General features: G+C 51.7%; 1 protein-coding gene across 2 annotated transcripts in view; it reads right to left on the bottom strand.

Moving 5' to 3' along the window:
* The window catches only part of CRYBG2 (crystallin beta-gamma domain containing 2), a 30108-nt gene that overhangs the window by 5034 nt on the left and 9413 nt on the right, over window positions 1-15661 (bottom strand). For both annotated transcript variants that reach the window (XM_081586458.1, XM_081586459.1), the window contains exons 4-17: window positions 11952-14595; window positions 11552-11599; window positions 11343-11455; window positions 11032-11161; window positions 7231-7370; window positions 6316-6442; window positions 6044-6079; window positions 5573-5709; window positions 5294-5420; window positions 4896-5035; window positions 4669-4795; window positions 4378-4410; window positions 4140-4252; window positions 317-446 (exon numbers count right to left, since the gene is read on the bottom strand). In XM_081586458.1, the coding sequence (XP_081442584.1) occupies window positions 317-446; window positions 4140-4252; window positions 4378-4410; window positions 4669-4795; window positions 4896-5035; window positions 5294-5420; window positions 5573-5709; window positions 6044-6079; window positions 6316-6442; window positions 7231-7370; window positions 11032-11161; window positions 11343-11455; window positions 11552-11599; window positions 11952-14595 (4045 nt within the window). The remainder of the gene's footprint in view (window positions 1-316; window positions 447-4139; window positions 4253-4377; window positions 4411-4668; window positions 4796-4895; window positions 5036-5293; window positions 5421-5572; window positions 5710-6043; window positions 6080-6315; window positions 6443-7230; window positions 7371-11031; window positions 11162-11342; window positions 11456-11551; window positions 11600-11951; window positions 14596-15661) is intronic.

Raw genomic sequence — 15661 nt, 5'->3', positions numbered from 1 at the left:
CCAGCCCACTGCTGAGCACTAGCCCCTCCTGGCCCTGGCCCACCCCGGTTTCAGGACACACCATTCTGCACTGTAATCTTTCTGGGTTCCTTGAAGGCAGGACTGTGTCTGATTTATTTCAGGGTCCCCAGGACCTATCTCAGCAGGGACTCAATAAATCCCTGGTATGCTGACCTGACTTTGAAGCCCTGGGGTCAAGAGGACCTGGGGTGGTTTTGAGGAAGGCTGGATTTAAGCCCGACAGCTCACTCAGCAGTGGGAAGAGGCAGGCTCACTTTTGCCTCAGGGGTGCCTGAAACTGGACAGGGGCACTCACCAGGGGCACCTTCCGGAGAGAGCCCAGAACTGTGGAGGCCTGGCAGCCCATGGCTGTGAGAGTGGGGAACTCGCCCTCGGACAGAATGTATTGCTCACCCTCAAAGTTCTTCTCATCAAACAGGATCCAGCTGGGGAAGGAAGGGGAGGAATAGGGGGACGTGAGTAGGTATTTGAGCCCACCCTGTCCTTGGCCTGCACAGCCCCCCTGAGATACAGCAGATTGAATGCAACCTTGATGGGGATCCCCCAGTCCAGGGGAGGCCAAGGATGAGGCCAGGCACCGCAACAGCATGAACTGAAGTCAGACTTAAGAAAGAACTGAATGGAATCACACTGCCCTTCAGGAGAAATCTGGCAGTCAAGCCAAACTCCATGCACAGTTACTCAGCAAGCCTGTTTCTCAGAATCTATTCCAAGGACACCCTTCATGAAATGACACATACATAAGGCTAGTGATTACACATTGTTTGCAGTGGCAGAGTGGGAGCAGCCAAATGGTCATCAATTTTTGATCGGTTGAATAAAGCACGAATCTGGAGTATAACACAGCAGTCAATAAGAATGAGGAAGAGCTTTTAAAGGGATAAAAAGTGACCTCCAAACAGTCTGAAAAACCAAGGTGCATAACAGTGTTCACCGTATGCTTCCTGTTTAAAAAATTGAAATAAAATTCACTTTTTTAAAGTATACAATTCAGTAGTCTTTAGTATATTTATCAGGTTGCAGTATGCTTCCCATTGTGAAAGAAAATGGAGAAGGAGGAAAACAAAATATATTTGGTTTCTACAGGTATATGCAAATTTATATATGGGTGTATATTTGCTTGTATCTTCAAAAAGAAACAACGGATGAATGAATAAACATTTTTAAAAATGACGGTGGGAGAGGAAAAAGTAGCATGAACAAAGCTGTAACTTGTTTTTTAAGTCTTGACTTTGGAACTCTTATGGACTGAATGTATCTCCCTGGAATTCATAGGTTGAAGCCCTCACCTCCAATGTGATGGCCTTTGGGAGGTGATTAGGTTTAGATGAGGTCATAAAGGTGGAGCCCTTATCATGGGATTAGTGTCTTTATAAGAAGAGAAAGAGGGGAATTCCCTGGCAGTCCAACGGTTAGGACTCCATGCTTTCACTGCCAAGGGCCTGGGTTCAATCCTTAATTGGGAAACTAAGATCCCACCAGAGAAACAGACCCCTGGGGATACAGCAAGAAGGCAGCCATCTGCCAGCCAAGGAGAGAGCCCTCACCAGAGAACCAAATCAACCAACACCTTGATCTTGGACTTCCCAGCCTCCAAATCTGTGAGAAAACAAATTCCTGCTGTTAAGCCACCCAGTGTATGGCATTTTGTTACTAGCTCAAGCTAACACAGGAATACAATAAATATTTTCAGTAACTAAAAACTAGGATTAAATAAAAATGAGAAGTATTCCTAAAAATTAAACAATGTAAATGCACCTAATTATATATCAGGTTGGTGGCATAACCTCACAGAAAAAAGTAAAAAACACAGTATTTTGAACTGAACATACCTAATGGAATGTAGGTGAATGTACTGAGGCCAAAAATAACAACAGAGAAAACAGAAACAGCATTCACTGGTTTTTACTGTTAGTAGTAGTATCAATATTACAATTTCAAAACATGGAGCATGCAAATTTTGGTCTCCAAAGGGCATTACCCATTAAAAGCAACCAGGATTCTTTGCGAAGTGACTCCAGGTTAGAGGCAAGAAAAATATACAAAATGATCCTGCTGCGGCTGCTAAGTCACTTCAGTCGTGTCCGACTCTGTGCAACCCCATAGACGGCAGCCCACCAGGCTCCCCCGTCCCTGGGATTCTCCAGGCAAGAACACTGGAGTGGGTTGCCATTTCCTTCTCCAGTGCATGAAAGTGAAAAGTGAAAGTGAAGTCGCTCAGTCGTGTCTGACTCTGTGCGACCCCATGGACTGCAGCCTACCAGGCTCCTCCGTCCATGGGATTTTCCAGGCAAGAGTACTGGAGTGGGGTGCCATTGCCTTCTCCGACAAAATGATCCAGCAACATCTTATTGTACCAGAAAACCAGGAAGTTATTAAAAAAAAAAAAAAAAACCAACTATTGGGGTCATATCAAAAGTCCAGGAAAGGGATTTTCCTGATGGATCTGTGATTAAGAATCTACCTTCCAATGCAGGAGAGTCAGGTTTAACCTCTAGTGCAGGAGTTAAAACATCATGCTTTGGGGCAGCCCACCTGCCACAATAAGAGAGAAGTCTGGCCAGCGCAACAAAGACCCGATGCAGTAAAAAATAAATATATAAATTTTTAAAAAGTACCGAGGAAGGGACTTCCCTGGTGGTCCAGTGGCTAAGACTCTGCGCTCCCAAGGCAGAGGGCCCAGGTTCGATGCCTGGTCAGGGAACTATAGATCCCACATGCAGCAAGGAAGATCAAAGATCCCCCATGCTACAACCAATCAAAGATCCCCCATGCTGCAACTAAGACCTGGTGCACCTAAATAAATTAATTCATTAAAAAAAAAAAAGTACCCAGGAAGCAATTTGGAGGGGCGCCCATTTGCCAAAGGTGAAGTAATTTGAGTACACAAAAGAATAGTGACTCCAGAGGACTGGAGCCTTTCATATACATGAGTCCATAACAATACTTTAAAAAAATCTTCATCGGTCAGCTTTGGAGGTTGCTGGGGCACTGATTCAAAAATTATTCTGAAAATTGACAAAGAGAAAGGGGCAAACACTGACTCTTGGGAAAAGATCAAACTGCCTTTTTTGTAGAAACTATTTCAGGTAAATAAATAGTTGAAAGGGAAAAGTTCTTCTTTATAGAAGTATTCCAGCTAATGTATGTAGAAGGAATAACAAAGCTTAGAAAATCATCATTTTGTAACCTCTAAAGAAATAATGAGTCTAGGCGATTATCATCAATGGATACTAGATATCATTAGATAAAGGTCACTGAGGAATCTTATAATGTAGGGATCTTAATATCATTTAAAAAGGGACAACTAGACACGTGCCTCCTGATGTGATGTAGTGGAAAGTACACGTACCACATATACAATATTCTTGCCAATGAAACAAAACACCCTGAATCTCATCAAGCCTCTGGATGTAAACTACCTGTTTACAGGAAATATGGGGCACAGAGTAACAAGTTTAAAACACCACCAGAAAGCAATCACTTAAAATACAGAAGATAGGAAACTTACAGGGCAAATTATTAGGTTTCTTTAAAATAATAAATGGTATCAGACAAAAAGAAGGGGAGGGAACTGCTATACATTAGAGATCAAATGGACCAAATGTGATGTGTGGACCCTGTCTGGATTCTAAGAAAAACAAATGAAATTCACAAAGGCATTTTTTGAGATAATGGGAGGAATTTGAACATGGACTGGGTATTAGGTAATAAAAAATTACTGTTCATTTTATTATATGTGATAATAACTTGAGGCTGTGTGTGTGGAAGTGTCCTTTCTTGTTAGAGATATATATTGAATGATTTACCAGTGAAATTTTATGTTAGGTTGGGGATTTAAAATATTCCACCAAAAAAAAAAAAAAAAGGCAGAGGGGTGAATGAAACAAAACTGAAGTTCTTTACACTCTACAATGTTTACATTTGCTATTAAAACTTTATTTTGCTTTGTTTTAAGATTGAATGATTTGGGGCAGATGAGCTAATCCCAAGGAAGCCAAAGGAAGGAAGTCATTTGAAACAAAGACCTTCTAACTACCGCTTCGATTTCCAAGCTGAGCTAAGCGCTTCAGGGCAGGCGCCCACCGGCCCACCTCTCCCCTTTCCCACGTCCTCACCTGCCGCCTTGGACTCGGCAAGACTGGGGCTGGAAGGAAGCGGGCAGAGACGTCTGGTCATCTTCAAAAGACACGTGGTCGCCCAGGAAGTCGGGGCCGGAGAAAAGCTGAATCTGGCAGCAGAGACGGGAAGAGATGAGAGTGAAGGAGGGTGATGGAGCGGGGGAAAGAGAATGGGGAAGAGAGGGAGAGATTTAAAATGAGGGAGAGGAGACAGAGGCGCCCACCACCCCCTTACCTTTGAGATAAAGTGCAGATTGTGCTCTCCGACCTGAAGGAAGGAACCAAAGTTTTGAGATTCAAGGAGAGTACTAGGCCCTATCCTCAACGCCTCTGGTGTCACTATTCCTGATCCTTTCCGCAGTTCGCGCTTAGCCTGGGGCCTGTTTTGACTCCGCCTCTTCCAGGAGACCCCGCCCCCAGGGGCTCTCGGCTAGGTCCTTCTAGTCCCGCCCCCACTGAAGTGGGCACAGCCCAGACCCCAGACCCCTCCCCACCAAGAGGCCCGGCTCCAGCGGCCGCCAAGCACCTGCAGGACCGGCTGCAGCGAGGCGAGGGCGCTGTTGCCCGAGCCCCAGTCGTCGCAGTTGCGGTACACGCCCTTCTCCAGCACGTACTGCTCCCCGGAGAAGCCCACCTCCTGATACGCCACCCACCTGGAGGAAGGGCGGGGTGCAGGTCAGCGGGGCGGAGCCGACGCCTCTGCTGGAACCGCCCCCGGCCCGCCCAGCTCCCCGGAGACCCCCAGTCACTCACACGCCGCTGAGCACGTGGATGGCCTGCGTTCTGGGGCCGTGTCCCGCCAGCTCCACGTCCGGCAATGCCTCGCTCACCTCCACGCTGGGCCCCTCGAAGTCCATGGCCTCAAACAGCACCACGGCCGGGTCCCCGAAGTCCTGGGCCCGAGGGACAGTCAGATTGCTCCCGGCTCACAGATGGACGGACGGAAACCCCTGGGAGTGCCCAGACCCCTAGGACGCATCCCACTAAAGGACTTTGGTGTGAGGTGATCAGGGTGGGCTGGGGAAGGGCACCAGGAGGGGAGAAGGGCTAGACCCCAGGGAACACCCCCACTACTCTGGAGAACAAGGAGAGGAGGCACAAATTCCCTCAACAGAGCATACCAGCTGAATGTCCCAACTGCTCTTGCTTACCGTTCGGATGACCCGCAGGGAGGTCAATGCCTCGTTATAGCCTCCCCAGCGTGACCAATCAGCATATTCTCCCTCTTCCAGCAGATACTGGTGACCCCGGAAACCCTCCTTCTCGTAGCCCACCCAGCTGAACAGGGGGAGACAGACAGGGAGTCACAGGAAGCCCATGGGATTGTGAAATAGCTGCCCGCACCCCTAGGCAGCCCAGGTCACTCCCCACCCTGGAGGGTAGAGGCCAGTGGGAAGAATGAGGTAGCAGGAAGTGTCCTGAGTCCTCACCAGCCCCCGAGAACTCGCAGGGACCCCACAGAGGCCAAGCTGGGGCTCTGGCTATCCTCTGGCTGCTGCAGGTTGTAGACATCTCGGTTCACTTCCCAGCTCCGGCCCTGAAACCCTGGGGCCTCATACACCACAGCCTGTGGGGGAAGGGGCGGTGTGGGGTTGGACCAGACCCACCCAGCCATCCCTGGATGACTCTCGCCAGCACCAGCCCAGAGCTAAGCTCTCCCAGTCCTTCACTTGAGCCCCACGCCCTCACCTGACTCCTTTCTCTTCTCTGACCTGTGACCTGGTCCTTCCACATCAAAAGCCAGTTCCCAATGAGTCAGTCAGGTTCCACCATCATCACCAGAGCCAGCCTCTGGCCCCAGCGCCCTCCTCTCCATCTCCTAGTCCAGCCCATGATACATACACACACATATACAGCCCCCACCCAAAGGCCCTCTTTGACCCTGAAGCCCAGGCTCTTACCTTGGGCTCCCCTGGCCTCTCCACACTTGGGCAGCCCTGCAGAGAAGACAGAGTGAGACCCCAGCCCAGAGGTGGGGAGAGACAGACTGGGGCTGGTGACCTTGGGTTCACTTGTTCCTGAGACCCTTAAAAATGGCCAATCCTATGTCCCCTCCCCTTCCCTTAGAATCAAATCCTCCCTCTCCTCCAATCCTATTCCCAGTAGGAGTTCTCAGGCCCTGCCTCTTCCGCCAGACTGCAGGGCAAGTTTATTGGGTCCACCTACTCCTTACCAATCTCATGGGCTTCAGGGAGCCCACACTGGGGTCTGATGCTCCCCAGGCCTCTGAGGTGGGGTACTCTCCAGGCTCCAGAATGCAGGGAGTGTCTTCAAAGAAGGGTTTGGGGTATAGAAGCCACCTGGGGGAAGGCAGAGAAGTAGCTACACTCCAGATTCCCAGGAACACAGATTAGTGGATGGGGTGGAAGGTGCAGAGGGAAGAAGGAAGTTTTGGGGGAGAGACCGTGATCAAGGGAACTCTGGAGAACATTTCAGGCCCCCATCATCTCCTGCAGCAGCCAGTCCATTGATGTCTTCTCTTCTGACCTGACCCTCTCTGCACACAGAGGCTGAGAGTTCTTTCTAGCACCCATACCTGCTTAAAATTCACCATTAGCCTCATAATACAGCCCAGCTGCACAAAGAGGCCTTCCGCCTGGGCCTCCCATCTCCCCAGTTGTGCTGCTTTCTCTGGCCAGACTGAACTTTCAAAGCTTAGATCTCTCACCTCTGGGCCTTTGCAGGTGCTAGTATACTCTTTTTTTTTTTTCTTCCCCATTCATTCAATTAACAGATATTTAGGTTCATCTACCCCATGCCACAGGTCCTGCTTCAGGCATCAGGGACACAGGAGTGAACAAAACGTATGAAGTCCCTGCCCTCATGGAACCAATTCACTCCAGCTGAGGTGTCTCCTCCTCCAGGAAGGCGTCTCTGACCTGGGCTGGTTTGATGCTGTTCTTTGCTCCTGCAGCCCCGTGCTCCTCCATCCTGGAACTCCGGATTGCTACTGTCTGCTTGCTTGCCTGGCCCCACCAGTAGGCTGAATACTTTTCGCAGGCAGCAACCATGTCCTGTCCCCTCTGTGTCCCCAGCACCCAGCAGAGTGAGTGTTAAATGAAGGGTTTCCAGAACAGCCCAGACTCACAGTCCTGCGGAGACAGTAGCAGATGCCACCTGCAAGGGCATCTCTAGGCCCTGGGGGTCCTCCAAGGCCTCAGTTAGCTTCACTCGCTCCCCTTTGAGGCCCTCCTCAGAGTACAGACTGATCTCTGGGGTAACGTAGTCCTGCAGAAGGAGAGAGGTGGGAAAATTAAGTGTAAAACAGCACCTTGGACCTCCCTGGAAGAGGGAATCATAATGGCCCCAGTGACCACAATGGTGTGGTCATTCATCTAGAGCTAGACATCCTGGAGTGTGAGGTCAGGTGGACCTTAGGAAGTATTACCACGAACAAAGCTAGTGGAGGTGATGGAATGCCAGCTGAGCTATTTCAAATCCTAAAAGATGATGCCGTTAAAGTGCTGTACTCAATATGCCAGCAAATTTGGAAAACTCAGAAGTGGCCACAGGACTGAAAAAGGTTAGTTTTCATTCCAGTCCCAAAGAAGGGCAATGCCAAAGAATGTTCAAATTACTGTACAATTGCACTCACTTTCACATGCTAGCAAGATTATGCTCAAAATCCTTCAAGCTAGGCTTCAGCAATGTGTGAACCAAGAACTTCCAGGTGTACAAGCTGTATTTAGAAAAGGCAGAGGAACAATAGATCAAATTGCCAACATTCGTTAGTCATAGAGAAAGCAAGGAAATTCCAGGAAAACATCTACTTCTGCTTCATTGACTATGCTAAAGCCTTTGACTGTGTGGATCACAACAAACTTTGGAAAATTCTTAAAGAGATGGGACCAGACCACCTGACCTGCCTCCTGAGAAATCTGTATGCAAGTCAAGAAGCAACAGTTAGAACCAGACAGGGAACAACTGACTGGTTCAAAATTGCGAAAGGAGTGTGACAAGGCTGTATATTGTCATCCTGCTTATTTAACTTAAATGCAGAATACATCATGCAAAATGCCAGGCTGGATGAATCACAGACTGGAATCAAGATTGCCGGGAGAAATATCAATAACCTCAGATATGCAGATGATACCACTCTAATGGCAGAAAGTGAAGAGGAACTAAAGAGCCTCTTGATGAGGGTGAAAGAGGAGAGTGAAAAAGCTGGCTTAAAACTCAACATTCAAAAAACTAAGATCATGGCATCCAGTCTCATTACTTCATGGAAAATAGATGGGGAAAAAGTGGAAGTAGTGGCTGACTTTATTTTCTTGGGCTCCCAAATCACTGCAAATGGTGACAGCAGCCATGAAATTAAAAGACGTTTGCTCCTTGGAAGGAAAGCTATGACAAACGTAGACAGTGTATTAAAAAGCAGAGACATCACTTTGCTGACAAAAGTCCATAGGGTCAAAGCTATGGTTTTTCCGGAGTCATGCATGGATGTCAGAATTGGACAATAAAGAAGACTGAGTGCCAAAGAATTGACACTTTTGAACTGTGATGCTGGAGAAGACTCTTGAGAGTCCCTTGGACAGCAAGGAGATCAAACAAGTCAATCCTAAATTAAATCAACCCTGAATACTCATTGGAAGGACTGATGCTGAAGCTGAAGCTCCAATACTTTGGCCACCTGATGTGAAGAGCCAACTCATTGGAAAAGACCCTGATGCTGGGAAAGGTTGAGCGCGGGAGGAGAAGGGGATGACAGGATGAGATGGTTGGATGGCATCATCGACTCAATGGACATGAGTTTGAGCAAACTGTGAGAGATAGTGAAAGATAGGGAAGTCTGGCATGCTGCAGTCCATGGGGTCACAAAGAGTCAGACATGACTTAACGACTGAACAACAACAACAACCAGTGGTTAAGATTCTGCTGCTAATTCAGGGGAGCATAGGTACAATCCCTGGTCAGGAAACTAAGGTACCATATGCTGTGTGGCATAGTCAAAAGATAAAAACAAAACCACCCATCACCCTTCAGAGACTACCCCCCGCCCACACCTGCTTCCCCAAGTCTGTCCAGCTGGGGCTGCCAGGGGCTTCTCCCCAGAAGCCAGAAACAACTGGGGTGTTCTCTGCAACGTCAGCCAGGCAAGCCTGAGACCAAAGCCCTCGCTGGTCCCTCACTGGCCCTTTGGACCTAAGACCAAAGTTCTCAGCAGGAGCCTGCCAAGTGCCATGCCCTTCCCTGCCTCTGGGAGCCTCATTTTCAGCCTGGTGGAGGGCAGGCAGGATGGACAACCACTTCCGGAGATCTGAATATGACCCTTCTTTGTATACAATTCCAACTTTATACCAATTTCTACCCCTTCCTAAACTGGCCTCTAGCTGCACCACATCTCAGAAAGCTACAGGTCCTTTCTGCATTTCTCGGTGTTTCTTCCTCATCAGGATCATTTTTCATTCACTCACTCTTTCATCAAATGTTTATGAAACAGGGACTTCTCTGGTCGTCCAGTGGCTAAGATGGTGAGCTCCTAATACAGGGGATCTGGGTTTGATCCCTGGTCAGAGAGCTAGATCCCAGATGCTGCAACTAAGACCCGGCATAGCTGAGTGAGTCAATAAATGTTTATGAAACATCTACTGAGTGCAAGACATATGCTAAGGTCCTGTCCTACCCCTTCTCATTTGGTCTTCCCAGCAGGAAGTATTACGGCATTCACAGACTAGGAAAGTCAGGCTCAGTGAGGTTAAGAAGGCTGCCTGAGGGCACACAGCCTGTAAGTGGCAGGGCCAAGAACAGAGCAGTGCAGTTTTTGTTCACTTTTGCAACTGAGCACGTCCCACGTGCCTGGAACACACTTGGCAGTGCTTCTAATGAATGCTGACTGAATCAAAGGAACGAGGTCCATCAGACTTCAAAGCCCTTGTTTCTCTTTTGTACCTCATTACCTCCCACGTGAAGATGAATTTATTGTGAGAAGCTCACAATAAATTTTCTACAAACATTTGAGTGTTTCTGGAGAGGCTTTGAAAACTCTGGACCCCTCCTTTGCATGGCTGGGCCACTGCCCTAGTTAAGATAAGATTCTCTTCCTCTCTTACCAGGAGGATTGCAACAGCTCTGGAATCAAGAGTTATTTGTCCCTACATTAAAAAAGAAGAAGAAGGAAAAAAACCAAAACGTCTGTTAGGCCCTGATTTTAGATTTCCGCTTTCTCTTCTGGGTCTCTCTAGTGTCCAAGATGGTTTTGTCAAGCTTAATTTTAGTAATTTGTAAATTTGTGTTATGAAAATCATATTTTCCCCCACCTTTGAGATATGAGACTGTAATACTAACTATGCCCTTTCAAACCACATTGTTGTTGTTTAGTACCTTCAATCGTGTCCAACTCTTTGCAACCCCATGGACTATAGCTGGCCAGGTTCCTCTGTCCATGGGATTTCCCAGGCAAGAACACTGGAGTGTGTTGCCACTTCTTTCTGCAAGGGATCTTCCTGACCCAGGGATCAAACCCCTGTCTCCTGCATCGGCAGGCAGATTCTTTAGCATCGAGCCACCAGGGAAACCATCTGTGAGCATGTGCTTCTATACACGGCACCTCGGCTCTGGCTGTGGGCCCGAACACCTGGGCCCTAGGTGGGCGGGGAGTGCCCACAGCCACCCCCACCACATCCTTCCCCAGGCACCAGCTGGAGCTAGTGTGGCTTGGCCTCGGCCTCCCCAAGCCAGCCTGAGCACCCCCCAGAATCCCTTTCTTCTCCAATTGGCTCCTCCGTCAGGACTCTCTACAGGTGAGAGCATAAGAAACCCTCTCAGGCTCCAATCCCCTGTTCTCTCTCCAAGAAATCCCATCTCTAGGTGTCCCTGTCTTCCTCCTCAAGGCCTGGGACTTAGGGTAGATGAGGCAACACCTGGTCCCCCACACCCAGCCACTCACCCGGACGACCCTCCTCAGGGAGCCGATGCCTTGGGTGCTCCATGCTGATCCTGGGGCTCCAAGTTCCGTATCCCCTTGAGGCAGGACCAGCTTCTGGCCCTGGAATGCTGGCTGTTCGTGCAGCATCCAGCTGTGGGCACAGAGACCTAGGGTCACTGAATGGAGTGGGGTGGGGGGTGGTGGGGAGGATGTCCCCGCAAGGCAGGGTCTCTGGGTAGCTGTGGGGGGCTTCTGCCCTCCGTGGGCACTTCTCACTGTCCTCACATCCCCGAGGTTCACACGCCAGAGCCCGCCGGGGGCTCCTCACTCACCAGCCTCGGACCACCCGGACGGAGGCCACACAGGCCCAGCCGGAAGCGTCGTCAGTGTCTTCCCAGACCTCCCTGCGGCTGCCTTGGCAGCCAGGCTCTGAGAAGAGGATAATCTGCAAGAAGGCGCAGAGGGGTCCTCAGGGCCTGTTCCCCGGAACCCCCGCCTCCTGCTCTCCCACTCATTTGCCCCCCACCCCAGCCCTCCCTACCTTTCCAGGCCTGGTGTTCAGCTTGCCCTGGGTCTTCAGTGCTGGGCTCTGGAATGGAGAGCCGTGATACGTCTTTATGGGGTTGCCTTCTTATTGCCTCCCTGAACCTGCCGTTCCAGGAATCCCATATCCTCCCTGCAGGCCTCCACCCCGCAAAGAGCTGGCCCACAGAGGATGCTACACTTGCTCCCAGCCCCCAGGGGCTTCATCACTCTGTCCCAGGAACTGTCCCCTTCCCCAGCTTCTGAGATTTTATCAAGCCCTTCGGAATCCACAGTGCAAACAGCCTGCTGCTCGGATCAGGAGACTCTGCCTCCCAGGATCCCGGTCCTCACAGGATCCAACCCTGGCCCAGATGAGGCCAGGCCCCCCTCTGTTGCCCGCCCAAGGCCTCACTCACCCACCCCTCCGGGGGCCGGGCACGTGCCGGCTTCTCTGGAGGAGGCCTTTCTCTGTAGAGCAGGGGCAGCTGTCCTGGACCCTTCTTGAGCCCCGGTGCCCCGTGGGGTGGCAGAGCGGATAGTTTTGTGCCCAGTGGTTCCGAGGTGGGGGCCTCCTTCAGGGCAGGCACCAGACCCCCAAAGAGGAGGCTGCCTCCAAGACGGGAAGTGGGCCGGCTGCCTGCCTGCCACTCTGGCCCCGGTTCTGGGTGGGGGCCCTTGGCACCTGCTACATGCTTCTTCATCATCTCCAGAGGAGAGCAAGAGACCTGGGTGGGCCGGGCAGGGGAGGGGTCCCTGGGGGGGCCGGGCCTGACTCTCTCCTGCCTGAGCTGGAGCTTTTCATCGTCACTCAGGTAGGGGTTCTCTGGCTCTTCCTCCTCCTCCTCCTGTGCCTTCTCCTCCTTCTTTACTTCCAGGGTGGGCACCTCCCGGGGGCTGGGTCCCAGCACACATGGCCCAGGCTGGTCCTCCTCGATGGCAGGCAGGGTGGCGTACATGGCCAGGTAGGAGGAGCGGGGGGCTCGAGGTAGCCGGTGAGTGCGCAGGATCTCGGGCGGCTCCATGCTCCGCAGGGTATCCAGGAAAATCTCCAGGTCAGCAGTCAGGGCCACCTCCTCCTCCTCCCTCGATGGCTCTGGGAACGTCTTGCCCTTGGTGGCTTCAGGGACAAGCTGGGACTCCCGGCTGGTCTCTGCTCCCATCCTCACCGGGTCTGGGGGACCTCCTGGACCGGAGGATACCTTGCCCATTGAGGAGGAGGGGGCGACAAGAGTAGCTGGGGCCCGGATAGCTACTTTCTCGGTGGAAGATGGGACATTAGAAGCACCAGGGTCCTGGACAACTTCTTTTTGGGTGGGAGATGATACGGTGCTTTCTTCAGACCCCTGGACAACCTTTTCCTGTTTGGGGGATGGGATGGCAGGAATTGTCAGGCCTTGAGCAACCTCTTCCTTGGGGAGGGGAGGGACGCGGCTGCCTGCAGTACTCCAGATGACCTCTTTCTGGCTGCTTGGGCTGACTTTTGGGCCCTGGGCAACCTCGGTTGGTTTGGGGGCTGAGGCAGCAGGAGCACTCGGACCCTGCACTATCTCCTTTTGGTTGGGAGATGAGTCAGCAGGAACCCCAGGGCCCTGGACTATCTCTTTCTGGGTAAGGGAGACAACAGGGACTTTTTCAGAGTCCTGAACAACCTTATTCTTTGGGGAGGATGGATCAGAAAGACCTCCCGGGCTGGTGATGGCCTTCCATCTCATAAAGGATGGAGCAAGAGATTGTCCAGGGACTATAACAACCTCAGTCTTCACCATGGGCAGGACGGTGGCCGCAGGGGGATCTGAAAGCCCTTCTCTTTTGATGGAGGGCAGGGTCTGGGGTCCCTGGGGCTCGAGAGTGAGCTGGGCCCGAGCCTGAGTAGGTGCTTCAGGTTGCTCTGGGGGGTGAACTAGGCCCAGGGAGAGGGTTTGGGTCTGGAGTCTGGGAGAGGAGGGTACTGGGGTGTGGCCCTGAGAGGTCTGGAGGGGGGACTGGGTGGGGCTGGCAGTTCTCTGCACCCTTGGGACCTCATGGACCCCAGCACCCAGGGCTCTGTCCTGTTCCTGGTCTGGGTGGGCTGCAGAGACCTCCTGGCTCGGAGTGGGGTGAGCCTCCTTCGGGAAGCCCGCAGGGCCCAGGGCAGATCTGTCATTCGACTCTGCGGTCCTCGTCTCAGGCAGCTGCCTCAGAGCTGACCCCTCTGTGGTGCCCAGACCTGGACTCCTTGGCACAGCAGCCAGGGGCCTGGGAAGCCGGCTGGTGGGGGCGGTCCGCTCAGCGGGCACAAGGCTACTTAGCAGCTCCAGGGCCTGACTGCGGCTGGGGGAGCCCTCGGCCTGGGGGTTCACCACCACTGCCCGCACCACACGGGCAACACTGCGGCCCCTTGGCAGGGCCTCGCCCAAGAGCGTTGGCCCCACGGAGTTGATCACAGTGCTGTTCACCCGTCGGTCCACGTGCCCTCCCAACATCACGGTGGTCCGCACAGTGCGTGTCACCCGCCGTTCCTCCAGGCTCCTGGAGCTCCCGCTGGTGAGACTCACACCTGGGTGGGGGCTTGGCTCCCGGGGCCCGTGCGCCGGCACCGAAAACTCAGTGCTGGCCGTGGCTCCCGCGCTCGGCGGCTCAGTCCTGGGGGCCTGGGGGCTGCCGTCACTCTGGTCCGCAGCTTCCTTCAGTCTTCCCACTGCCCTTTTCTCCTTGAGGGGTAATGTGTACTTCTTGGAAAAGACGGGCCCGTGGCTCTGGAAGCTCTTGGAACCAGCCCTGTCCTGGGGTCCCTGATGGTTCACGGTCTCTTCCTCCCGGACAGCAAAGCCATTGACTTCCTCTCGACGATGGCTGGACTCAAACATCTCCTCAGAAGGGGCTTCCAACTGGGCCCCTGACACCAGGGACACCTTGTGGAAACGGTGTTTGACCTCGTCCTGGGCAGGGGGCCGCTGCCGCCACGTCAGTGTGGCGCTCACCACTCGGGCCTTGGCCTCAGCCGGGGGCCCGCTGGCCTCCTCCATGTTGGGCCCCGGCAAGGCGTCCTGAGGTGTCCTTGGCTCGCTGTGGTCCAGCTCGCTGCAGAGGATGCCGGGAAGAAAAAAGATGGGGTCAGGGGGAGTGGTTAGGGTGGCTCCCTGCAGTGTAGAATAACCACCTCTGCAGAGGTCAGACTGAGTAACCTCGGACCAGTCATTTGAGTTTTGGGACCTTTGTTTCTTCATCAGTAAAATGGGCACGATACCCTCAGAGCTCCCACCCCTCTCCCTACTTTCAGGTGTTCTGCTATGCCAGGGTCCTTCAAGGGGTGAAGCTGAGGCCTAAGCCTAGAAGGAGAGAGAGGAAGAGAAGAGACAGACATGTGGATCCGACTCACTGGTCTGTGGACAGGGCTGTGACTCTGCCCAAGAAGCCCTGGGGCTAGTCCTCCAGGAGCTAAAAACGAGAAAACCGGAAAGCTGAGAACTAGACAAGCGATGACCCTGTTTCTGATCATGATGAAGGAAGGTGAGGAAAGACAGCTTTGGCCTCAAGGAAAGCTGGGTTCCCCCTGTCCTTGCCACTCATTAGCAAGATGACCTTGGGCAGCCACTTTTCCCCGGCAAATTTCAGGGCCCCCGGCCAGAAAACTGGAATAACAAGAGTACGTGCTTCCAGGGTTATTGTCAGAATACAGTAAGAGAGAGAGAATAAAAATTCACTTTATCAGCTAAAATGCTGGCTTGTAAGTTTCCCCATAAAGAATAAATTATTCACTATGGCAAACAGTATGGAGTTTTCTTAAAAAACTAAAAAGTGAGGTACCATATCATCCAGCAATCCCACTCTTCAATAAATATCCAGAAAAGATGAAAATTCTAATTCAAAAAGATCCATACACTCCAGTGTTCGTAGCAGCACTCTACAACAGTCGCGACATGGAAGCAACTAAAGTGCCCATCAATAGATGATTGGTTTAAGAAGATGTGGTGTATAAATACAGTGGACTATTATTCAGCCGTACAAAAGAATGAGATATTGCCATTTGCAACAATAGGGATGGACCTAGAGAGTACCATATTTAGTGAAGTAAATCAGACAGAGAAAGACAAACATAATATGATATCACTTACATGTAGAAACTAAAAAATGATACAAATGAATG

Source organism: Giraffa tippelskirchi, chromosome 3, assembly GCF_054371585.1.
Source record: "Giraffa tippelskirchi isolate mGirTip1 chromosome 3, T2T-mGirTip1v1.2.pri, whole genome shotgun sequence".
NCBI classification, from domain to species: Eukaryota; Metazoa; Chordata; class Mammalia; order Artiodactyla; family Giraffidae; genus Giraffa; species Giraffa tippelskirchi.
This window is presented reverse-complemented; position numbering and strand designations above follow the sequence as displayed.